At 37.1% G+C, this 19,599-nt stretch overlaps 1 protein-coding gene across 1 annotated transcript in view; it reads right to left on the bottom strand.

Annotated features, from left to right (window-relative positions):
* Nucleotides 1–19,599, bottom strand: part of ATP8B3 (ATPase phospholipid transporting 8B3) — a 507,825-nt gene that overhangs the window by 245,999 nt on the left and 242,227 nt on the right. The window contains 2 exon segments of the mRNA XM_053700104.1: nt 971–1,179; nt 4,517–4,710. Of these exon segments, the coding sequence (XP_053556079.1) occupies nt 971–1,179; nt 4,517–4,710 (403 nt within the window).

The raw sequence follows: 19,599 nt of genomic DNA, 5'->3' as shown, positions 1-19,599 counted from the left end.
GATTACAAGTAAATTATTGTGCGCTAGCAAACAGGTAAATTTGCCCATTTGCAGTTGCGCAATAATTATCCAGCCATTACATATGGAAGTGCCCCAAATGCCCCCAAAATAGAGGGCATTATAATTTTTTATTAAAAAAAAAGTTGAATTTTTTCATGAAAGTGATATTTAGTGCTCCACTTGTAATCTGGCTCGAAATTGGGAAACTTCTAAGTCGCAAGGTTTTAAAGATAGTTCAAAATTGTAGGATTCATTGTACAGACTGCATTTTTAAGAACCCACTTTACAGAACGCAATTTCCAAACCTCACTATTCCCAAACCCAAACCTGAACTTTTCCCAATACAGAAATGTTGTTATTGTTGGATTGTGAGCACTCAGGGTTTGAAAACCATGTATCATGAGCTGAAGAAATGTGAGTAAACAGGTTTAGAAAGATTGGAATCAACCCCTATGTTTGAACATAATGGGAAAGCAATGTTTTTATCATGTTTTATAATTCCATATATCTGCTCAAAGTCTTGTTAAAGGGCCACTAAACCCAAAATCTTTCTTTCATGATTCAGATAGAGAATAGAAATTTAAACAACATTACAATTTACTTCCATTATTTATTTTGCTTCATTTTTTAAATATCCTTAGTTGAAGAAAAAGCAATGCACATGGTGAGCCAATCACCCGATGCTTCTATGTGCAGCAACCAATCAGCAGCTAGTGAGCATATCTAGATATGCTTTTCATCAAATAATATCAAGAGAATAAAACAAATTAGATAATAGAAGTAAATTAGAGAGATGTTTAAAATTGCATTCTCTTTCTAAATCATAAAAGAAAAAATGTGGGTGGCATGTCCCTTTAATCTTCTTTATTACTTTTATTTTTTATAAATTACTTATGTACAAATGAAGTAATAAGTGATCAAAACAATAAAACGCATACAGATTGTAGCATAATGGTCTAAACACATTTACCATAGATTTTTCCGTTGATGCAGCATTTCTTAAAAGTCATGATATTCTGAGTCAAAGTTCCAGTCTTGTCAGAAAAAACATATTCAACCTGGCCAAGCAGATCATTGAGGTTTGATGCTCGAGCTTTGGCTGGAGTGTTATTCTCAGCAAAATACATGTCCACATCCCATTCTATATACATACTGTGTACTAAATAAACGAACTCCAACCTGAAGGAGAAGGATGCAAAATGGATTTCAATTGAATTAGTGGTTTAAAGGGACAGTCTAGTCAAAATTAAACTTGCATGATTCAGATAGGGCAGGCAATTTTAAACAACTTTCCAATTTACTTCTATTATCTAATTTGCTCAATTCTTTAGATATCCTTTGTTGAAGAAATAGCAATGCACATATGTGAGCCAATCACACAAGGCCTCTAGGTGCAGCAACCAATCAGCAGCTACTGAGCATATCTAGATATGCTTTTCAGCAAGTGATATCAAGAGAATGAAGCAAATTAGATAATAGGAGTAAATTAGAAAGTTGTTTAAAATGATAATGCTCTGTATAAATCACGAAAGAAAAAAATTGGCTTTCATGTCCCTTTAAGGATGAGGGCCAGATTAAGAGAGCTATTTTTTTTTAAAGGATCCAAACAGCTGCTTGAAGTTGTATTTGATAGTTTTCTGCACTGCACACACAAAACAGAGAGTGGGAATGCTCAATAGTGTCTTGAAATCACAATATTTTACCGTGGGTTATGACACCCAAACATTTTCTTCTGTGATTCAGACAGAGCAGATCATTAAAAAAAAAGTTTCCAATTTTCTTCTATTATCAAATTTGCTTGGTTGCCATGATATTCTGTGTTTAAGAGATACCTAGGTAGCATTTGGAGCACTTAATGGCAGGAAATAGTGCTGCAATCTAGTGCTCTTGCAAATGGATAAAATTCAAAACTGATGCTATATTTTGATAGAAAAATGGGTTGGCTCTTAAAGGGACAGTCAACAGAATTTCTGTTGTTTATAAAGATAGATAATCCCCTTATTACCCATTCCCCAGTTTTGCATAACCAACACAGTTATAATAATACATATTTTACCTCTGTAATTACCTTGTATCTAAGCCTCTGCACACTGCCTCCTTTTTTTTCAGTTCTTTTAACAGACTTGCATTTTAGCCAATCAGTGCTCACTCCTAGGTAATTTCATGTGCGTGAGCTCAATGCTATCTACAGTATATGAAGCACATTAACTAACGCCCTCTAGTGGTGAAAAACTGTTATAATGCTTTCCGATTAGAGGCGCCCTTCAAAGTCTAAGAAATTAGCATATGAACCTCCTAGGTTTAGCTTTCAACTAAGAATACCAACAGAACAAAGCACAATTGGTGATAAAAGTAAATTGGAAAGTTGTTAAAATTACATGCCCTATTTGAATCATGAACGTTTATTTTGAACTTGACTGTCCCTTTAAGCATACGTCACTGCTTTTTAACAAAGGATACCAAGAAAATGGGAAAATTAATAGAAGTAAATTAGAAAGTTGTTTAAAATTGCATGCTCTATCTAAATCATGAAAGAAAAATATTTGGGTTTAATATCCGTTAAAATGCAAAGGATGTAAACAATATCAATGTGACCCCCCCATTTTTTCTGTGTAATAATTAAAGGGGCATGAAACACAACATTTTACTTTCATGATTCAGATAGAGCATACAATTTTAAACAACTTTCCAATCTACATATATTATTACATGTGCTTCATTCTCTTGGTATCCTTTGTTAAAGAAACAGCATTGCACAACTGGGAGCTAGCTAAACACATCAGGTAAGCCAAAGAGAAGAGACATATGTGCATCCACCAATCAGCAGCTAGCTCCCAGTAAATGGTTTGCTGCTCCTGAACCTACCTAGGAATGCTTTTCAACAAAGGATACCCAAAGAACAAAGCAAATTAGATAATGGGAGTACATTGTAAAGTTCTTTCAAAGTACATGCTCTGTCTCAATCATGAACATTTAATTTGGACTTTACTGTCCCTTTAACAAAGGGCTGAGGCCCTAGGACCACAATACCAAATGTGCCCAAAACCTCTATACCAGGTGTGATCTAGTAAATACCAGTAGGTCATAAGACTGCTGTGTGATTTCCCATTTCCCCTCTCAGCCAATAGTGATCGTATGGTCATGAGTCAAACAAAACATAAAAATGTGTAGTATATATTATATCGCTTAAGTGACCTCAATTAAAAAAAAAGTGATTCAGCAAAATAATTTTAGTCCCGATGTTAATAAATTAAAAACAATTTCAAATGAAAGCTCAGATTTCCTTTTGTGAAAAAGGGTGTGTGTACAAGCGCTAAGGTAATCCCCAAGCTGTATCCAAACAGAGATCCTAACCAACCTCCAAAAAATATGCACAAGTAGTAAGAAGTGAATACAGCGCCAACAAGAGGCCAAGGGATAAATATACTCACAGAGAGATAAAAGAAGATTATTTAATGAACCATGTTAAAAAGCATCAGTAATAAAAGACTATATATAAAAAATGTAAAAAGCACATATAAATAAAATTACAAATACAGGAATATCTTACAGAAGCGGCTCAAAGGGCCAAAGCTGATAATTACAATAAAAACAGAGGTAATAACAGGTGATCAGTGTGAGTGGTACACCAGAATAAGAGTGTATACTAATAAAACAGAATTAGCCTAAGTACAACTGTAGCAAGTGCATCAAGCAAAAAACTAATAAACAATAATACAAACAATAGTGTTCAAAATTAGTGTTACAAAAATAGTGTTCCAAAAAATAGAAAAATGCACTGCAGTGCAAAAAAAGGGGGGTAGCAAAATAATTGAGTGAGTGCAAATGGATATAAAAATGCTAGCTACTTAATCCAGTGAGGTTAAGATATAATTAAATAAAATACACAATATGCAATAACATAAAAAATAAAATACACAATATGCAATAACATAAAAAATAAAATATAAAATATAATCCAAAAAAGTGTTCAAAAAGTTGATCAACAAATGTTAGTGAAGAACAAAAATAAGTCAATCAAAACAAAAAAAATGGAAAAAATGGGTGATGAAAAGCAAGGTGAAAGGGAGGAAATTGATTCCTTCCAATGTTAGTTACTTTAACAGATCCAAATTCCTGAGTGTGGTTGCTGAAGTAGCTGATTGGATCCTAGCACCTGTCAGCTGCTCCTATGGTATCCTAAAAAGTGTCCCTGTAAAAAAAGAAATTCACAACATAGTGTATCCAATATGAGAATGAAGTAAAGATTAAAGTAATGCTTACCAATATGTCAACGCGTTTCTGCCCTCAAAAAAGGGCCTTTCTCAAGACTAGCTTTTTAACATGGTTCATTAAATAATCTTCTTTTATCTCTCTGTCAGATTTCCTTTTGCACATGCATAAGTAGATTGTGCAGACAAACTTCACAAAAAAAGTAGATCCTGTCTCACAAAAGTATGGCACCCCTGTTTTAGACTATCTCAGCTTAGTATCCGTGCCTGGCCTGTGGTCCTATCATAATACAGTGGGTTCTTACGTGATATACAGAGACATTGGAACAATGGTGCTCATCAGTATGAGATAGCCCCAGAAGATAAGCACAGCACTACTGGCTGCTGAGAGATCAGATGTAAGAGGAGGGATATAGCTGTGTTTTTCTTGGAACCAACTGGCCCAAAATCCTGAAGCAATGGCCAAGCACAGTGTAGAGACAATAAGAATCACAAAGACCTAAAACAAACAAATACAGAAATAGAGAATGAAAGCCACATAGCTCTTGTATTATTAATAAAAACTCTAAAGCATCTATGTTACATATATTTAGAATTCATACATTACTCATATTAGGTAGCCAGAAGCTCCCATATTTTTTAAGTCAATCACACTATTTTTCTGCTGTACCTGATATATTAGAATTACATTCTATATTGTAACAATTACTTATTTTTGTTGTATATGCACATTTAAGATTATCTCATTGCATGCTCTATCTGAATCATGAAAGCTTAAAGTGAATATAAATTTTGATGAATCAGTGCCCAGTTTTTAATGATCCTATTAAAAACATGGGCACTTTCATTCATCAAACTTTAAATTACACTGCTTTTTTTAAAATACTTTTCTTTCTGCAAGCCACTCCAGCGCTTCCTCCGACCGTCGCAAGCCTCTGCCGACGTCAGAAATGATGATTCCTGCCTTCCACCAATCACAGCATTGCTTTAGGCAATGATACCCCCGGGGGGGAAGCCGTGATTGGAGGATGCCGGAATCTTCATTCCTGAAGTAAGAAGAGGCTTGCGACGGGCTGGAGAGGCTTGCAGAAAGAAAAGGTAAGTTTTTTAACAAAAGCAGTGTAATTTAAAGTTTGATGAATGAAAGTGCCCATGTTTTTAATAGGATTATTAAAAACCGGACACTCATTCCTCAAACTTTACTTTCACTTTAATTTGGAATGTAGTGTCCCATTAACATCTGTTTGAGTACATATACATGTGAGATCCTTTCTACAACACTACACATCCACCCTGTTATGAAATATACACAGTATGTGAATATAAGTCTAGGTACACTGTTAAGTTATATTTAAACTTATATATGACTATTAGTTATGCACTGCCTAATAATGCTTATTGGCTTAGGTGCTCCTTCTACTAATGCTCAATGAGCACTATCAGAAACTCCCTATCAACCAATGAACATTAGTAGGAAGTTCTCAGACAATGGACATTAGTAATTAATGCATAACCAATAAACCTGTATTAGTTTCAATCTAAAAAACTTTTAATTAAAACAATTTAAGTCAACATGTATCTTTCATATATATGACGACATTTTTGAGTTGAGTGTCCCCTTAACATTTTAAACTAATTATAAACCGAATTAAACTTCAGGGCTAGATGGCCTCTCTGAGTCTTACTAACTCATACCTAATAAAAGGGATATGAAAGGCAAGATTCAATTTTCATAAACATTTCAATTTATTGCTGTAAACAAATTTACTTCAATCTCTCAGTATCCTTTGATGAAAAGCATATCAGCGTAGACTCAGGTACACAAATGCATTACTGAGAGCTAGTTGATGTTTGGTGGCTACACAAATAAGCCTAATGTCGTCATTGGTTCACCACATTTGTTCAGGTAGAGAATATTTTCTTTTTGCATTTTTATGTGCCTTCAAAGATATAACTTATAAGTAGACTCCATGGAACGAGTAGCTTCAGAGGTTAAATACGGTGTGCAATGGATTAAAAAACAAAAGTTTAACATGCATTTATAAACACATTTAAGATATGAATTTAATCATCATCTGAACTTATAAAAAGTCTTATGGTTTGAAAATAGGAGAAACTGACGGCATAATGTTGGGACCAAACTTTATTACTAGGATATCCTACTTTGTTTCTCCAGACACGTAACATAATATATAGATTAATCTACTTCCATATCTAATTAAAGAGGATGAATGGAATATATTGCATAATTTATAGCGCTAACATAAAGTGGTGAGAAGATTCAAAGTATAAAATACAAAACACAATGGCCAAATAAATTTAATCGAGCATCCTTCTGAAATGTAGGGCACTTGAGGAATGAGATATAAAGGTCAATATGGATTCACTTATCTGGTAATATAGTAAGCTTAACACTGAAGCTTTTGTTTGAATTATAAACCTATTTAACATTGTAATTAAAAAATTATTGCTCTTAGTATAATGCTTTTTAATAACAGAACTGAAGATCTAATTATCAAATGGGAAATTCAATACATTGCCCCGAATTGTGCCTTCTCACCACTAAATTAAAATATTACTGAATATTACTGAATAAATAATGTCTAAGATGATTTTCGGACATATTCTATAATAAGAGTATAAGCCAGGGGGCGGAGTCAGCCACATACAAGAATGGCCGCATATTCACATCGCTCTGGAAATAACCTCTTTAATACCAGCTATGGATGCCACTTATAATTGTATCTACCTCCTGGAAATCCTTGGGAACTACTCCTGAATCTTAATCTCGCACATGATGTCACATACATATTTATGCTGATGCTGCAACCTTAAACTAAGACCGGAGATCTGTACCGCTTCTGCATTCACGGCAGCCATTTTCTCACCCGTGCGGCAAGAACACACTACTCAACAGCCGTTTCTGAGACATTTTTATAGCGGCTATGAAAGATCTTGTGTCCTGGGAATGAGAAGTTCATTCACTTCTTAGGGAACACCTGGCTGCACTGGAACGGGAGATGCATAGGTCCCTGACAAAGCAGATCCCCACGGAGACCCTGGGAGAGATCGAGTCACTGGATACAGCTGTGGAGTCATGCTTGGACATAAATGCAGAAGGAGACCTGCTGGAACTGCGTAGCTGGGAGGATATCTATCACTCCGACGCTCAGATCAGCTCCATCACACAAGCCCAGAGCCCTGCCTTACCTGAATGCTACGTAGCTCACTTCTGCGCTAACAGAGCCACTGAAAAATATAAAGGAGATTATCTTCAATGCTCAGCCTCCAGGACATACCCTGAAAGCTGGCAGATCCATGTACCTGAATGGGTCTTGGAGACCATGGAACACTAGCGCATTATTTCTACAGCCTGGAGAGAGATTTCAGTTCCACTACCTCCTGCGAGATACGGTATAGGCTGAAAAAACTTTTATTACAACTCCGCATCACTCATAAATTTAAATACCGTGGGGTACTTGTATGATGGCATCCAATGTTTGAGCTATATGGTATCACGCTACTCTGGGATCTACAACTTATATGGAATAGGCTGATGCAGAATTCTTTATTAAGATCTACTCATGTGATACACTCAGCCTCTCGTCTTGCTCTGTTGGGATAGGGAACACTATGTTATACCCCTCACGCTATGCTGTCTGACGGCAATGAGATAAGCCTGAAAAGTATTATATACTGTATATTTTTCCTAATGCTGGACTTATGGACATACGTAGTATGAACCTTAAGTATCAGAAGAGGAGATATAATTAACTCTGTATTTGTTACCATTTTATTAAAAGTTATAACTTGCATAGTATTAATGTACTATTTTATTTACTGTTAGATATAGAACCATTGCCATGGGTGAAGCATTACTATTTTATTATTTAGCTGTTTGGCATTGGTATTGTGGGCCTATTCCTGCAAGGATATATGTTGAGTCCATTTGTATTTTGAGTGAAAGGCTTGGTATCTATCACACCCTGTTTAACAATATATAAGTTTGTTATGAAAGATATTAGTTACAAGTGCTTCCTCTGGAGGTAATCTCTGCAGCCCAGCATAAAATGTGTAAATAGTATCTCCTTTGATCCAGCTAACTGCCTAACATTCAGCTAGATTACGAGTTTTCAGCGCTATAGGGAAATTAACGACTGCCACAAAAGTGGCGGTATTTCACCTCCCTATAGCGCTGCTATTACTGGTTTTAAAAAACCTGGCTTGTGTGGGCGATATGGTGGCGTTGAGCTCCATACCTCACCCAAATACAAGCGCTGCTTTGACGTGCTCGTGCACGATTTCCCCATAGTCATCAATGGGGAGAGCCGGCAAAAAAAAAAGTCTAACACCTGCGATTGCAGAAACAAAAGCTCCGTAACGCAGCCCCATTGATGTCTATGGGGAAAGAAAAAGTTATGTTTAAATCTAACACCTAACATAACAAACACGTCTAAACACCCCTAATCTGCCGCCCCCGACATCGCCGCAACCTACATAAAGTTATTAACCCCTAATCTGCTGCCCTAACATCGCCGCCACCTACATTACAGTTATTAACCCCTAATCTTGCCACCCCAACATCGCCGCCACCTACATAAATGTATAAACCCCTAATCTGTTGGCCCTAACATCGCCGCCACCTACCTACACTTATTAGCCCCTAATCTGCCGCCACAATGTCGCTGCCACTATACTAAAGTTATTAACACCTAAACCTCTGGCCTCCCACATCACTAACACTACATAAATATATTAACCCCTAAACCTAACCCTAACCCTAAAGTAACCCTAACACACCCTAGCTTAAATATAATTAAAATAAATCTATATTACCTAAATAATTCCTATTTAAAACTAAATACATACATACTTACCTGTAGAATAAAACCTAAGCTAGCTACAAAATAACTAATAGTTATAATATTGTAGCTATCTTAGGTTTTATTTTTATTTCACAGGTAACTTTGTATTTATTTTAAATAGGTAGACTAGTTATTAAATAGTTATAAAGTTACCTGTAAAATAAAACCTAACCTGCCTTACACTAAAACCTAACATTACAATAAAATAAAATAAATTAAATTAATAAAATACAATTATCTAAATTACAAAAAAAAAATAAACACTAAATTACACAAAATAAAAAACGAAATTATCAAAAATAAAAACAAATTACTTCTAATCTAATAGCCCTATCAAAATAAAAAAAGCCCCCATCCAAATAAAAAAAACCCTAGCCTACACTAAACTGCCAATGGCCCTCAAAAGGGCCTTTTGTGGGGCATTGCCCCAAATAAATCAGCTCTTTTACCTGTAAAAAAAATATACAAACACCCCCAACAGTAAAACCCACCACCCACACAACCAAACCCCCCCAAATAAAATCTAAGCTAACCATTGCCCTGAAAAGGGCATTTGGATGGGCATTGCCCTTAAAAGGGCATTTAGCTCTTTTACAGTGCCCAAACCCTAAGCTAAAAATAAAACCCACCCAATAAACCCTTAAAAAAACCTAACACTAACCCCCTTCGATCCACTTACAGTTTTCGAAGACCGGACATCCATCCTCATCCAGGCGTCAGAAGTCTTCATCCAAGCGGCCAGAAGTCCTCATCCAAGCTGGCAAAAGTCTTCATCCAAGCGGGCAGAAGTCCTCATCGAAGACGGCAGAAGTCTTCATCCAAGCGGGCAGAAGTCTTCATCCAGACGGCATCTTCTATCTTCATCCATCCGGCGTGGAGCGGGTCTATCTTCAAGACATCCGGTGCGGAGCATCCTCTTCTTCCGATCGTCGATGGAAAATGAAGTTCACTTTAAGTGATGTCATCCAAGATGTGTCGCTTACATTCCGATTGGCTGATAGAATTCTCTCAGCCAATAGGAATTAAAGGGGAAAAATCCTATTGGCTGTTGCAATCAGCCAATAGGATTGAGCTTTAATCCTATTGGCTGATCCAACAGCCAATAGGATTTTCCCCCTTTAATTCCTATTGGCTGATAGAATTCTATCAGCCAATCGGAATGTAAGGGACGCCATCTTGGATGACGTCACTTAAAGTGAACCTCATTTTGCAGTTCCAATCAGCCAATAGAATGCAAGCTCAATCCTATTGGCTGATTGGATCAGCCATAGGATTTTTTCTACCTTAATTCCTATTGGCTGATAGAATTCTATCAGCCAATCGGAATTGAAGGGACGCCATCTTGGATGATGTCATTTAAAGGAACCTTCATTCCAGAAGAGCCGTTGGATGAAGAGGATGCTCCATGTCGGATGTCTTGAAGATGGACCCGCTCCGCGCTGGATGGATGAAGATAGAAGATGCCATCTGGATGAAGACTTCTGCCGGTCTGGAGGACCACTTCGCCCGGCTTGGATGAAGACTTCTCCCGGCTTCGTTGAGGACTTCAGCCTGGTTGGATGAAGACTTCTCCCAGTAAGGTGATCTTCAAGGTTGTTAGTGTTTTTTTTAAGGGGGTATTGGGTGGGTTTTAGAGTAGGGTTGGTTGTGTGGGTGGTGGGTTTTAATGTTGGTGGGGATTTGTAATTTTTTTTTACAGGTAAAAGAGCTGATTACTTTGGGGCAATGCCCTGCAAAAGGCCCTTTTAAGGGCTATTTGTAATTTAGTGTAGGGTAGGGCTTTTTTTTATTTTGGGGGGCTTTTTTATTTTGTCAGGGGGATTAGATTAGGTGTAATTAGTTTAAAAATCTTGTAATTTGTTTATTATTTTCTGTAATTTAGTGGGGGGTTTTTGTACTTTAGCTAATTTTATTTAATTGTATTTAATTTAGGTAAGTCATTTAATTATAGTGTAGTGTTAGGTGTTATTGTAACTTAGGTTAGGTTTTATTTTACAGGTACTTTTGTATTTATTTTAGCTAGGTAGTTATTAAATAGTTAATAACTATTTAATAACTATTCTACCTAGTTAAAATAAATACAAACTTGCCTGTAAAATAAAAATAAACCCTAAGCTAGCTACAATGTAACTATTAGTTATATTGTAGCTAGCTTAGGGTTTATTTTATAGGTAAGTATTTAGTTTTAAATAGGAATTATTTAGTTAATTATAGCAATTTTTATTTAGATTTATTTAAATTATATTTAAGTTAGGGGGGGTTAGGGTTAGACTTAGATTTAGGGGTTAATAACTTTAGTATAGTGGCGGCGATGTTGGGGGAAGCAGATTAGGGGTTAATAAATGTAGGTAGGTGTCGGCGATGTTAGGGACGGCAGATTAGGGGTTAATAATATTTAAGTAAAGAAGGTGTATAGTTAGGAGCGCCACGGCTAAAGGTGTATATCAAATGCAGTATCTATGAAGGAAGAGATCCCTTCAAACATATATAGGAAATACTCGTGACGGACAAGATAAAAAATGTTATGCAAATTTAATAAAGATAAAAGATGTGACAGATAATTATAACAGACAATCTGTACCCACAAAAAGATAAATTTATAAACCTTAAAAATCTTTTTGTGGGTACAGATTATCTGTTATAATTATCTGTCACATCTTTTATATTTATTAAATTTGCATAACATTTTTTATCTTATCCGTCACGAGTATTTCCTATATATGTTTGAAGGGATCTCTGCCTTCATAGATACTGCATTTATTTTTTGTATTTTTTATACATATATTATTTTTTGATTCCGGTGGAGGAGGAGCAAACCTGTGTACCTGAGCTCCTTGCTCCAGTCCTAAGCTGCTGGCGGTTTTTTTCGCGCCATACCCCAATGTCAGGGGTTGCTACCTGGATGGCTAAAGTCAACGCTGCCGGAATCAACAGCGGCACTACATCCCGCTGTTATAACAACTAAATCAAGTTAGAAGGTCCCTTAACCCGACAAAAAGAAAAAACTAAATAAAACTTTTTAATAGGGGAACGGACACTTGCAGAAAATAATATAATCTGACTGGAAAAAGATCCGCTGCCAGCCGGGCATCCTTTACCCCCCATGGTAGAAGTGGGAGAGGAGTCGCAAGAAATATAAAAACTATATCGCAAACCGAAAAAACTCTTCTGCTTCCCTCACACCTTAACAGGGACAAACTCACCCTCCTGACCTTGGTCTTGCCGCAGGCTCTCACTCCCCTGAGTCTTTAACACACCAGCCGAAGATCCCTCTGCATGAACACTGGTCTTTACCTGCCGCTGCTGACTACGCCTCCTCCGTGGTACTGTTGAGACAACTTTACCTGCTAAACGCTAGCCTATCCCCTCTCCCACCGGTGCTGCGTGAGAGGGGACGGGTTCTGGAACTGATCTTTACCTGTCTGGAAGAAACTAAACATCAAAGGGGCTCCCTTTACCTCCAGTGGGACAGGAGCTGTGAGGAGTGAGGAGCGCTCTTACCGTGGCCCCATTTGAATGGTTCTTGCTTTCAGGCATCGGCCTTTCCACTTTCTCTCCGGTGTTTTGTAGGAGAGGGCGAGCATTGGTGCCGGTCGTCTGAAGGATTGGAAGATCGCGAAGGCGGAGAACTCTGACACCGGGGGATCTTGATTTGCTCCATCTCCCTCCTCTCCCACCGATGTTGCGCGGGAGGAGACGGGACTGACGGAGTGCCTGGAGCATTGGAGTGCGGATGTCAGCGGCGGGTAGTCTACTTACTCCTATTGAGACTGCTGGCTGTCACTGCGAGGGGTGCCGCTGGTCGTTTACTGACGGTAATTACATCTCGGTATCTGGCAGAGGAAGAGGTGAGTTTTTCTCAATGACTGTAAATACATGTATGCTGGAGGGGAAGCAGCAGAATTGAGTTACTCGACAGGAGGGGAAAACCAGCAAGGGAATATACAGTGAGGACACTGCAAAAATCTTCCAGACAATAGGAGGGATATAGCCACTCGACAACATAAATCCCTAAAGGCATATTAAATTAAGCGCCAATACACCTCCACTGTTTGGATAAGAAGGAAGAAAGGCAGAGATAACCTGAGAAAGGTAGAGGAAAGAGAGAAAGGAAAAAAAGACTCATATAATACATACATTTAAAGAAAAAGGATCTACTAAAATTGATTAAGTTAAGAAGGCACGAAAATTACACTCTATGGAGAAAGTTTCTCTTTATGCTTGAACCTAATTGAACTAAGTACCTTACATGTTAAAAGCAATTGTTATTAAGCTTTAACTCTTTTAGGAGGTTAATTTGTTAAGATCTTCAAAAATTATTGCTGTATCCAAAAGTTACATTGTCTTTAGCTATTTACAATTACTGCTGCATTTTCTTTACTTAGGGTTATCTTACACAAAAAAAAAAGAAGGGAAAGAAAGAGGGAAAAAAAAACAAAAAAAACCCAAACCAAAGGGAAAAAAAAAAAAAAAAAAAACCAAAGGGAAAAAAATCGTGTTTCCTAATTTAGTGACTCTCTTCATAGGTACCCGGGGTTCTTTCTTTGTATGAAACAAGTTTTTTTTCTGGCTCTTAAGCTATAAGGGAGTATCTTTATAAACTTGAGTTAGGCTATTCCCCATATTAAAAAACCTGGGATAATAAGGTATGGCAGAGACTCCTATAATATAGGAGGTTAAATTACTGCAATTCTTGAGTGGCACAGAATTACTGTACTACTGGTTAAAAATTGCCAAACTACAATTTTTATCTTTCTTTAGGTATTTTGGCCCATTGCTGTATTTTCTTCTCTACTCAGGCATGCTCTGCATATAAATGCTAATTGATTTATCTTGGGCTCTCCTCTCTACCTGGATACTTTATTAGGAATCACTGCATTGCGTATTACAAAATAATTGTAAATAGAGGAACCTATCTACTTACTAAAAACAGATATCTTTGACTGCCCCCATACCGGTTTTATAATCTTCTTACGGTAGGCATTAATAGATAAGAAGATAATATCCTGCCTCTTGGGTTTAAGAACCCGTGGCATAAACCACTGCACCATATCACTATATCATATTCTGAATAATCACTTTTATTAATCCTAGTCATCACTCTCACATTTTTTTTTTTTTTTTCCCCCACCTTCACATTTCACCTCACTATCACTCCCCTTCCCCCTCCCCCTTGAGTTCCCCTTTTCCTTACTTTTTTATTCACGTATATAAATTTTTCACAGTGTGGGACTCTTTTTTCTCTCGCACTGAACAATCTCCTTTAAGTATATGACACGTCACTTATGGATAAATTTTTAAATTCACCAAATCACCCTAAAAACTTTTCACCAACCATGGCTTCTAAACCCAGAGACAAGAGGAATAAAACCATAACTGAAACTACAGCGGAGGTATATTCTGAAGCAGGATCGGCTATAAAATCAAAAGAAATTACTAATTCGCAAACAATTGTTAATGACATTATAGAAGCTCTGAACCCTAAGTTTGAGTCCCTTAGAACAGAAATAAAACAAGACCTACATGCCCTATCCTTGGAGGTTAAACAGTTTGCAACCAGGATCCAAGAGGTCGAACAAAGAGTGTCTGACCTTGAGGATATTTCAGCTACACAGATCACTAAATTGCAGGCACATTCCTTAACTTTGAAACAACTCCAGAATAAGATCGAGGACTTAGAAAATCGGTCCAGAAGAAATAATGTTAGAATAATCGGGGTCCCTGAAACTACACAATTTACTGATCTTGTGAAATTTACAGCTGAGACTTTTCCACAACTGTTGAATATTCCTAAAGAAGATCTACCCCTGGCGGTAGAGAGAGCTCTCAGATTGGGGAGACCTCCCCCGTCAGATGGGGACAATATGAGATCTAGACCCATTATAGTGAGATACCTGAATTTTCAGGATAAGACTAAGATAATGCAATTTTCACGCAAAAATGCACCCATTATACTAGATGGGCACAGGGTCCTGGTATTCCAGGACTTCGCATATGAAACCTCTCTAAAAAGGAAGGAGCTCTCTCCAATTTGCGGTAAGATGATTAAAGAAGGATTCTTAGCCACAGTGGTATACCCAGCTAGGCTCAAAGTTAAAGTCCAAGATCAGGTATATTTTTTTGATGATGTCTCAAAGGCAGAAAAATTTTATGATGAAAAATGTGTAAAGTAACATGATACAAATTATTAATTTTCACAATATGATGGTTTAACTTAGTTTATGGCGTCATTAATGTACAGGAGACACAAATGGTTGACATGCTCCTTTTTTTTTTTTTTTTTTGTGCTTTTCAGTGTTCCTTCGGGTTTTAGCAATGAACAGAGGCGGTGGAGTGGGGGGGGCGCGCCGGGCGGGGGGGTCCCTTTTTTATTTATTTTTCCCTTTTTTTTTTTTTTTCTTTCTCTCTTCTTCCTTTTCTTTCTTTCCATCCCTCCCCTTTTTTAATTGATGACTAGTGTAAAAACTTTGATCCTTTCTTCTTGGAATGTCGGAGGAATATCAACCCCAATTAAACGCAAATTGATAATCTCACATCTGAGGAAACTCAATTCAGACATCGCATTTGTCCAGGAGACACACTTAAACGCTCAAGAATCCGCGAAATTGAAATCTTCTTGGGTAAATGAGGTGTTTTTTACATCAAGTACTGAGAGGAAAAGAGGGGTAGCCATCCTCCTAGGGAAGAAAAACCCATATGAAGTCTTATCAGAATATAAGGACCCTAATAGTAGACTCTTAATCTTAAAGATTTGATTAGCAAATTCGATTTTCACACTTTGTAATCTCTATGCCCCTAATAAATTTGAGAGGAATTTCTGGGAATCACTTCAAACAAAAATATTACAAATAGGTGAAGGGAGTATAATTGTTGCAGGGGACTTCAATATGGTTCCACAGACTTCCTTAGATAGACTTAGGCAAACTCCAAAAACTGGTATGTCCAAGAGGGATAAATTAGAAGGCAAAATGTTTAAAACCTTAGCCAAGAATTTAGCTCTTAAAGATATATGGAGGATCCAGAATCCGGATCAAAGAGAATTCACATGCAAGGCTAAGAATGTGAGGTCTCTCTCCAGAATTGACCTGTTTCTAGTCAATGAGAATTTATTAAAATTTGGTCCCACAGCAAGAATATTACAAGTGACTATTTCAGATCACGCCCCAATAGTATTGAAAATTCCAATAAGAGATAACATATTCACTGCACGTCGATTTTTTTTCCCCAAATTTCTGTTGAAAGACTTAAAATTTAAGAACTGGCTGACAACCAGAATGATTGATTATTTTGAGTTAAATGCCGGTTCTGTTAATGACCCAAGCACACTCTGGGAAGCTGGCAAGGCGGTCATGAGGGGACACATTATTTCCTATATGGCAGACCTTAAGCGAAAGGCAGCCTCGAGAGAAAGCGAAACACTGAGATCCATCACTAATAGCTATAATAAATATCTAACCCAACCAACAGCATGAAATTGGAAGAAATATACTTCGGCGAAGAGAGAAAGAGATACTCTCCTACTACGCAACTCGGTCCAAGCTGATCTCAAAATTAAATCTAAGTTTTATAGATACGGAGATAAGGCAGGGAAACTGCTTGCAAATCTAGTTAAAAATGTACAAGGAAACTCCTCAATTGACTCTCTTCTGGAACAAGGAACGCTACTACAAAATACAGAAGAGATTACTGAAGCCTTTTTTTCTTATTATAAAGTTCTTTATGATAAAAAAGATTCTGATGAAGAGGCCTCTGAGCTTTTTTGGAAAGGGCTTGAACATCCAGTTTTGAGCGAAGAAGCAGCAATTGACATAAGTGCTTCTATCTCTGATCAAGAGATTACTTCAACAATCAAAGAGCTCCCCCTTGACAAAGCCCCGGGTCCTGACTCCCTCCCTAACGAGTTTTATAAGATTCTTACCCCGATCATAACCCCTTATTTAAAAGAAATGTTTAATTATTTCTATATAAATAAAAAGTCTGTTTCTAGGTCTTTTGCAGCTTCCAACACATCATTAATACTGAAACCAGGGAAAGACCCACTGAAAAAAAGAGTCTTACAGACCCATCGCACTACTTAATTCTGATTATAAGTTATTAACATCTATCTTAGCTAAAAGAATTCAAAAAGTCATAGGTGATCTCATTAATAAAGACCAGGCAGGTTTTCTCCGCAGACGTAATCTGGCAGCAAAGATTAGAGAACTGTTTTTAGTGCTTGAGTATTTCTATAATTCTCCTGAAGACTCTTCTCAAGATCAAACAGACATAGCGATCATCGCCCTTGATGCTGAAAAAGCGTTTGATTCAGTTTACCACCAACATATACTGAATTCTTTGCTTCAATTCGGGTTTAAGGATAATTTTATCTCTTTCATCTCTAATCTTTGCAGAAATTCCTCAACCAAACTAATTGTTAATAAATTTGAATCTAATCTAATTAATCTCCAGAGGGGTACAAGACAAGGGTGCCCACTCTCACCGCTACTATTTAACTTAGCGATCGAACCTTTAGCCCTTAAAATTCGACAGGCTTTACAGGGGATAAAAATTGGCTCACTGGAGCAAAAAATAGCACTATATGCGGACGACGTACTAATCTATATGTCTAATACATCGGTCAACATCCCAAAATTGATCTCGATAACTAATTCATATGGAACCTTTACAGGCTATAAACTTAATGTTTCCAAGTCGGAATTATTATGGGTCAAGAAAAGCGAGGCTTCGCATACCAAGATACCCTTTAAAGAGGTTTTGACTCATTTCAAATACCTAGGTATCAATATTTCAGCTAATCCAAAAGAATGGTATAGCCTCAATATTTCCCCTATCCTTTCTAAAATAAAAGATTACATGATCAGTTGGCAGAATTTCCCGTTATCTCTCTCAGGACGAATTGCTTTATTTAAAATGACCCTTCTTCCTAAAATTTTATATCCCTTACAAAATATCCCAGTGAGCTTGAAAGTCAAAGACTGGAAAAGTTTGAATAGGGCTCTTCGGTATTTTATATGGAAATGTAAAAGGCCGCGAATTTCCCTAAACAAACTTTATCTTCCAAGAAAATACGGGGGTATGGCTCTCCCAGATCTTAGTAAATACAGCCTGGTCTTTTTATCCCGCATCGCAATAGACTGGATAGTGAGTAAGGACTATTTCACTAATAACAATCTAGAGAGGAACATTATATCCCCTTTTAACCTCATAGCTCTTATACATTGCCCAGCTTATCTAATCCCAAAAAAAGTGAAATAATTCCATTCAATTTACGTGGTAATCCAAGCATGGAAAAAACTTGGACAGAAATTAAATATCGATTTAACCATCCCAAAATTCCAAGTCTTATGTGGCAATCCAGAATTCCAAGAAGGCACTCAGTCACGAGTTTTTCAGATATGGCAAGAAAAGGGTCTCTCTGCTGTGTCTCAGCTTATAGATCAAAATACTTTATCGGTTAAAACATTCGAAAAACTGAAACAGGAATTTGACATGAGCAATAGAGATTTTTTTGCTTATCTCCAGGCCAGACATTATCTTTTCACACTAGCAGAGAAATTTGGATGGAATTGGTCTTGGGGGAAACTGGATAGCTGGCCCACACTAGCCAAAAATGACTTAACGTCTATATCAATTTGGTATGATTTATTGATCTCTCAAGGAGGAGACAATAATCTTCAGCAGATAACGCAGAAATGGAACCTCTTAGCTTCAGAAGCTGATATCGAATTAGAGCAAGTAAAAAAATCCATAGAGATTGTAACCCAAACTACATCATCCTCTAGCTGGAGAGAATCACACATCAAACTACTATATAGAACCTATTATACTCCACTTAAAGGATACAAATGGCACAACTATGGATTCAACACATGTCCTAGATGCTCCTATCCAGCAGCTGATCTAGTCCATATGATATGGTCATGTCCACGAGTTAAACAGCTTTGGCGGAAATTAGAATATTGGATGACTAATGTATTAAAACTTCCCAGGCTCTCTCTTTCATTGATAGAGGTGGTTTTTCTTAGAGAATTCCCTACAAACTCTGAATTTAAAAAGACTAGAGACATGGCAATTTTGGTAACAAGAAATTTGATTTTTGGAAGATGGAGAGACCCCTCGACACCTAAGATTCAAGAAATTAAAAACCATATGAAAAAGCAATGCATCTATGAACAAACGAATGTATCTTTAACTTCTGAAAGAGAGGTGACTTTATTCTTTAAAAAATGGTCAGCATTTATTAAGATCTTCCCACCAGGAGAAGTGGCTCAATTAATTTATCCTTTTAGACATTCAGAATTAGTTTTATTAGGATGCTGGTAACAGAAGTTTCTATCTCTCTGCTACTACCCTATAATTGCATATTCCACCCTACTTATAGGAGGAGGAAAGAACCTTCCCCCTTTTTTTTTTTTTTTTTTTTCTCTCCCCCCTCTTTCTCCTTTTTTTCTCCCTCTTTTTCTCTCGCCTGGGGCCCCACTCCCTGCCTTACGGTCAAATCAATATGTACAATCGTTAAATAA

The sequence above is a fragment of the Bombina bombina genome, chromosome 2, assembly GCF_027579735.1.
Source record: "Bombina bombina isolate aBomBom1 chromosome 2, aBomBom1.pri, whole genome shotgun sequence".
Lineage (NCBI taxonomy): Eukaryota > Metazoa > Chordata > Amphibia > Anura > Bombinatoridae > Bombina > Bombina bombina.
This window is presented reverse-complemented; position numbering and strand designations above follow the sequence as displayed.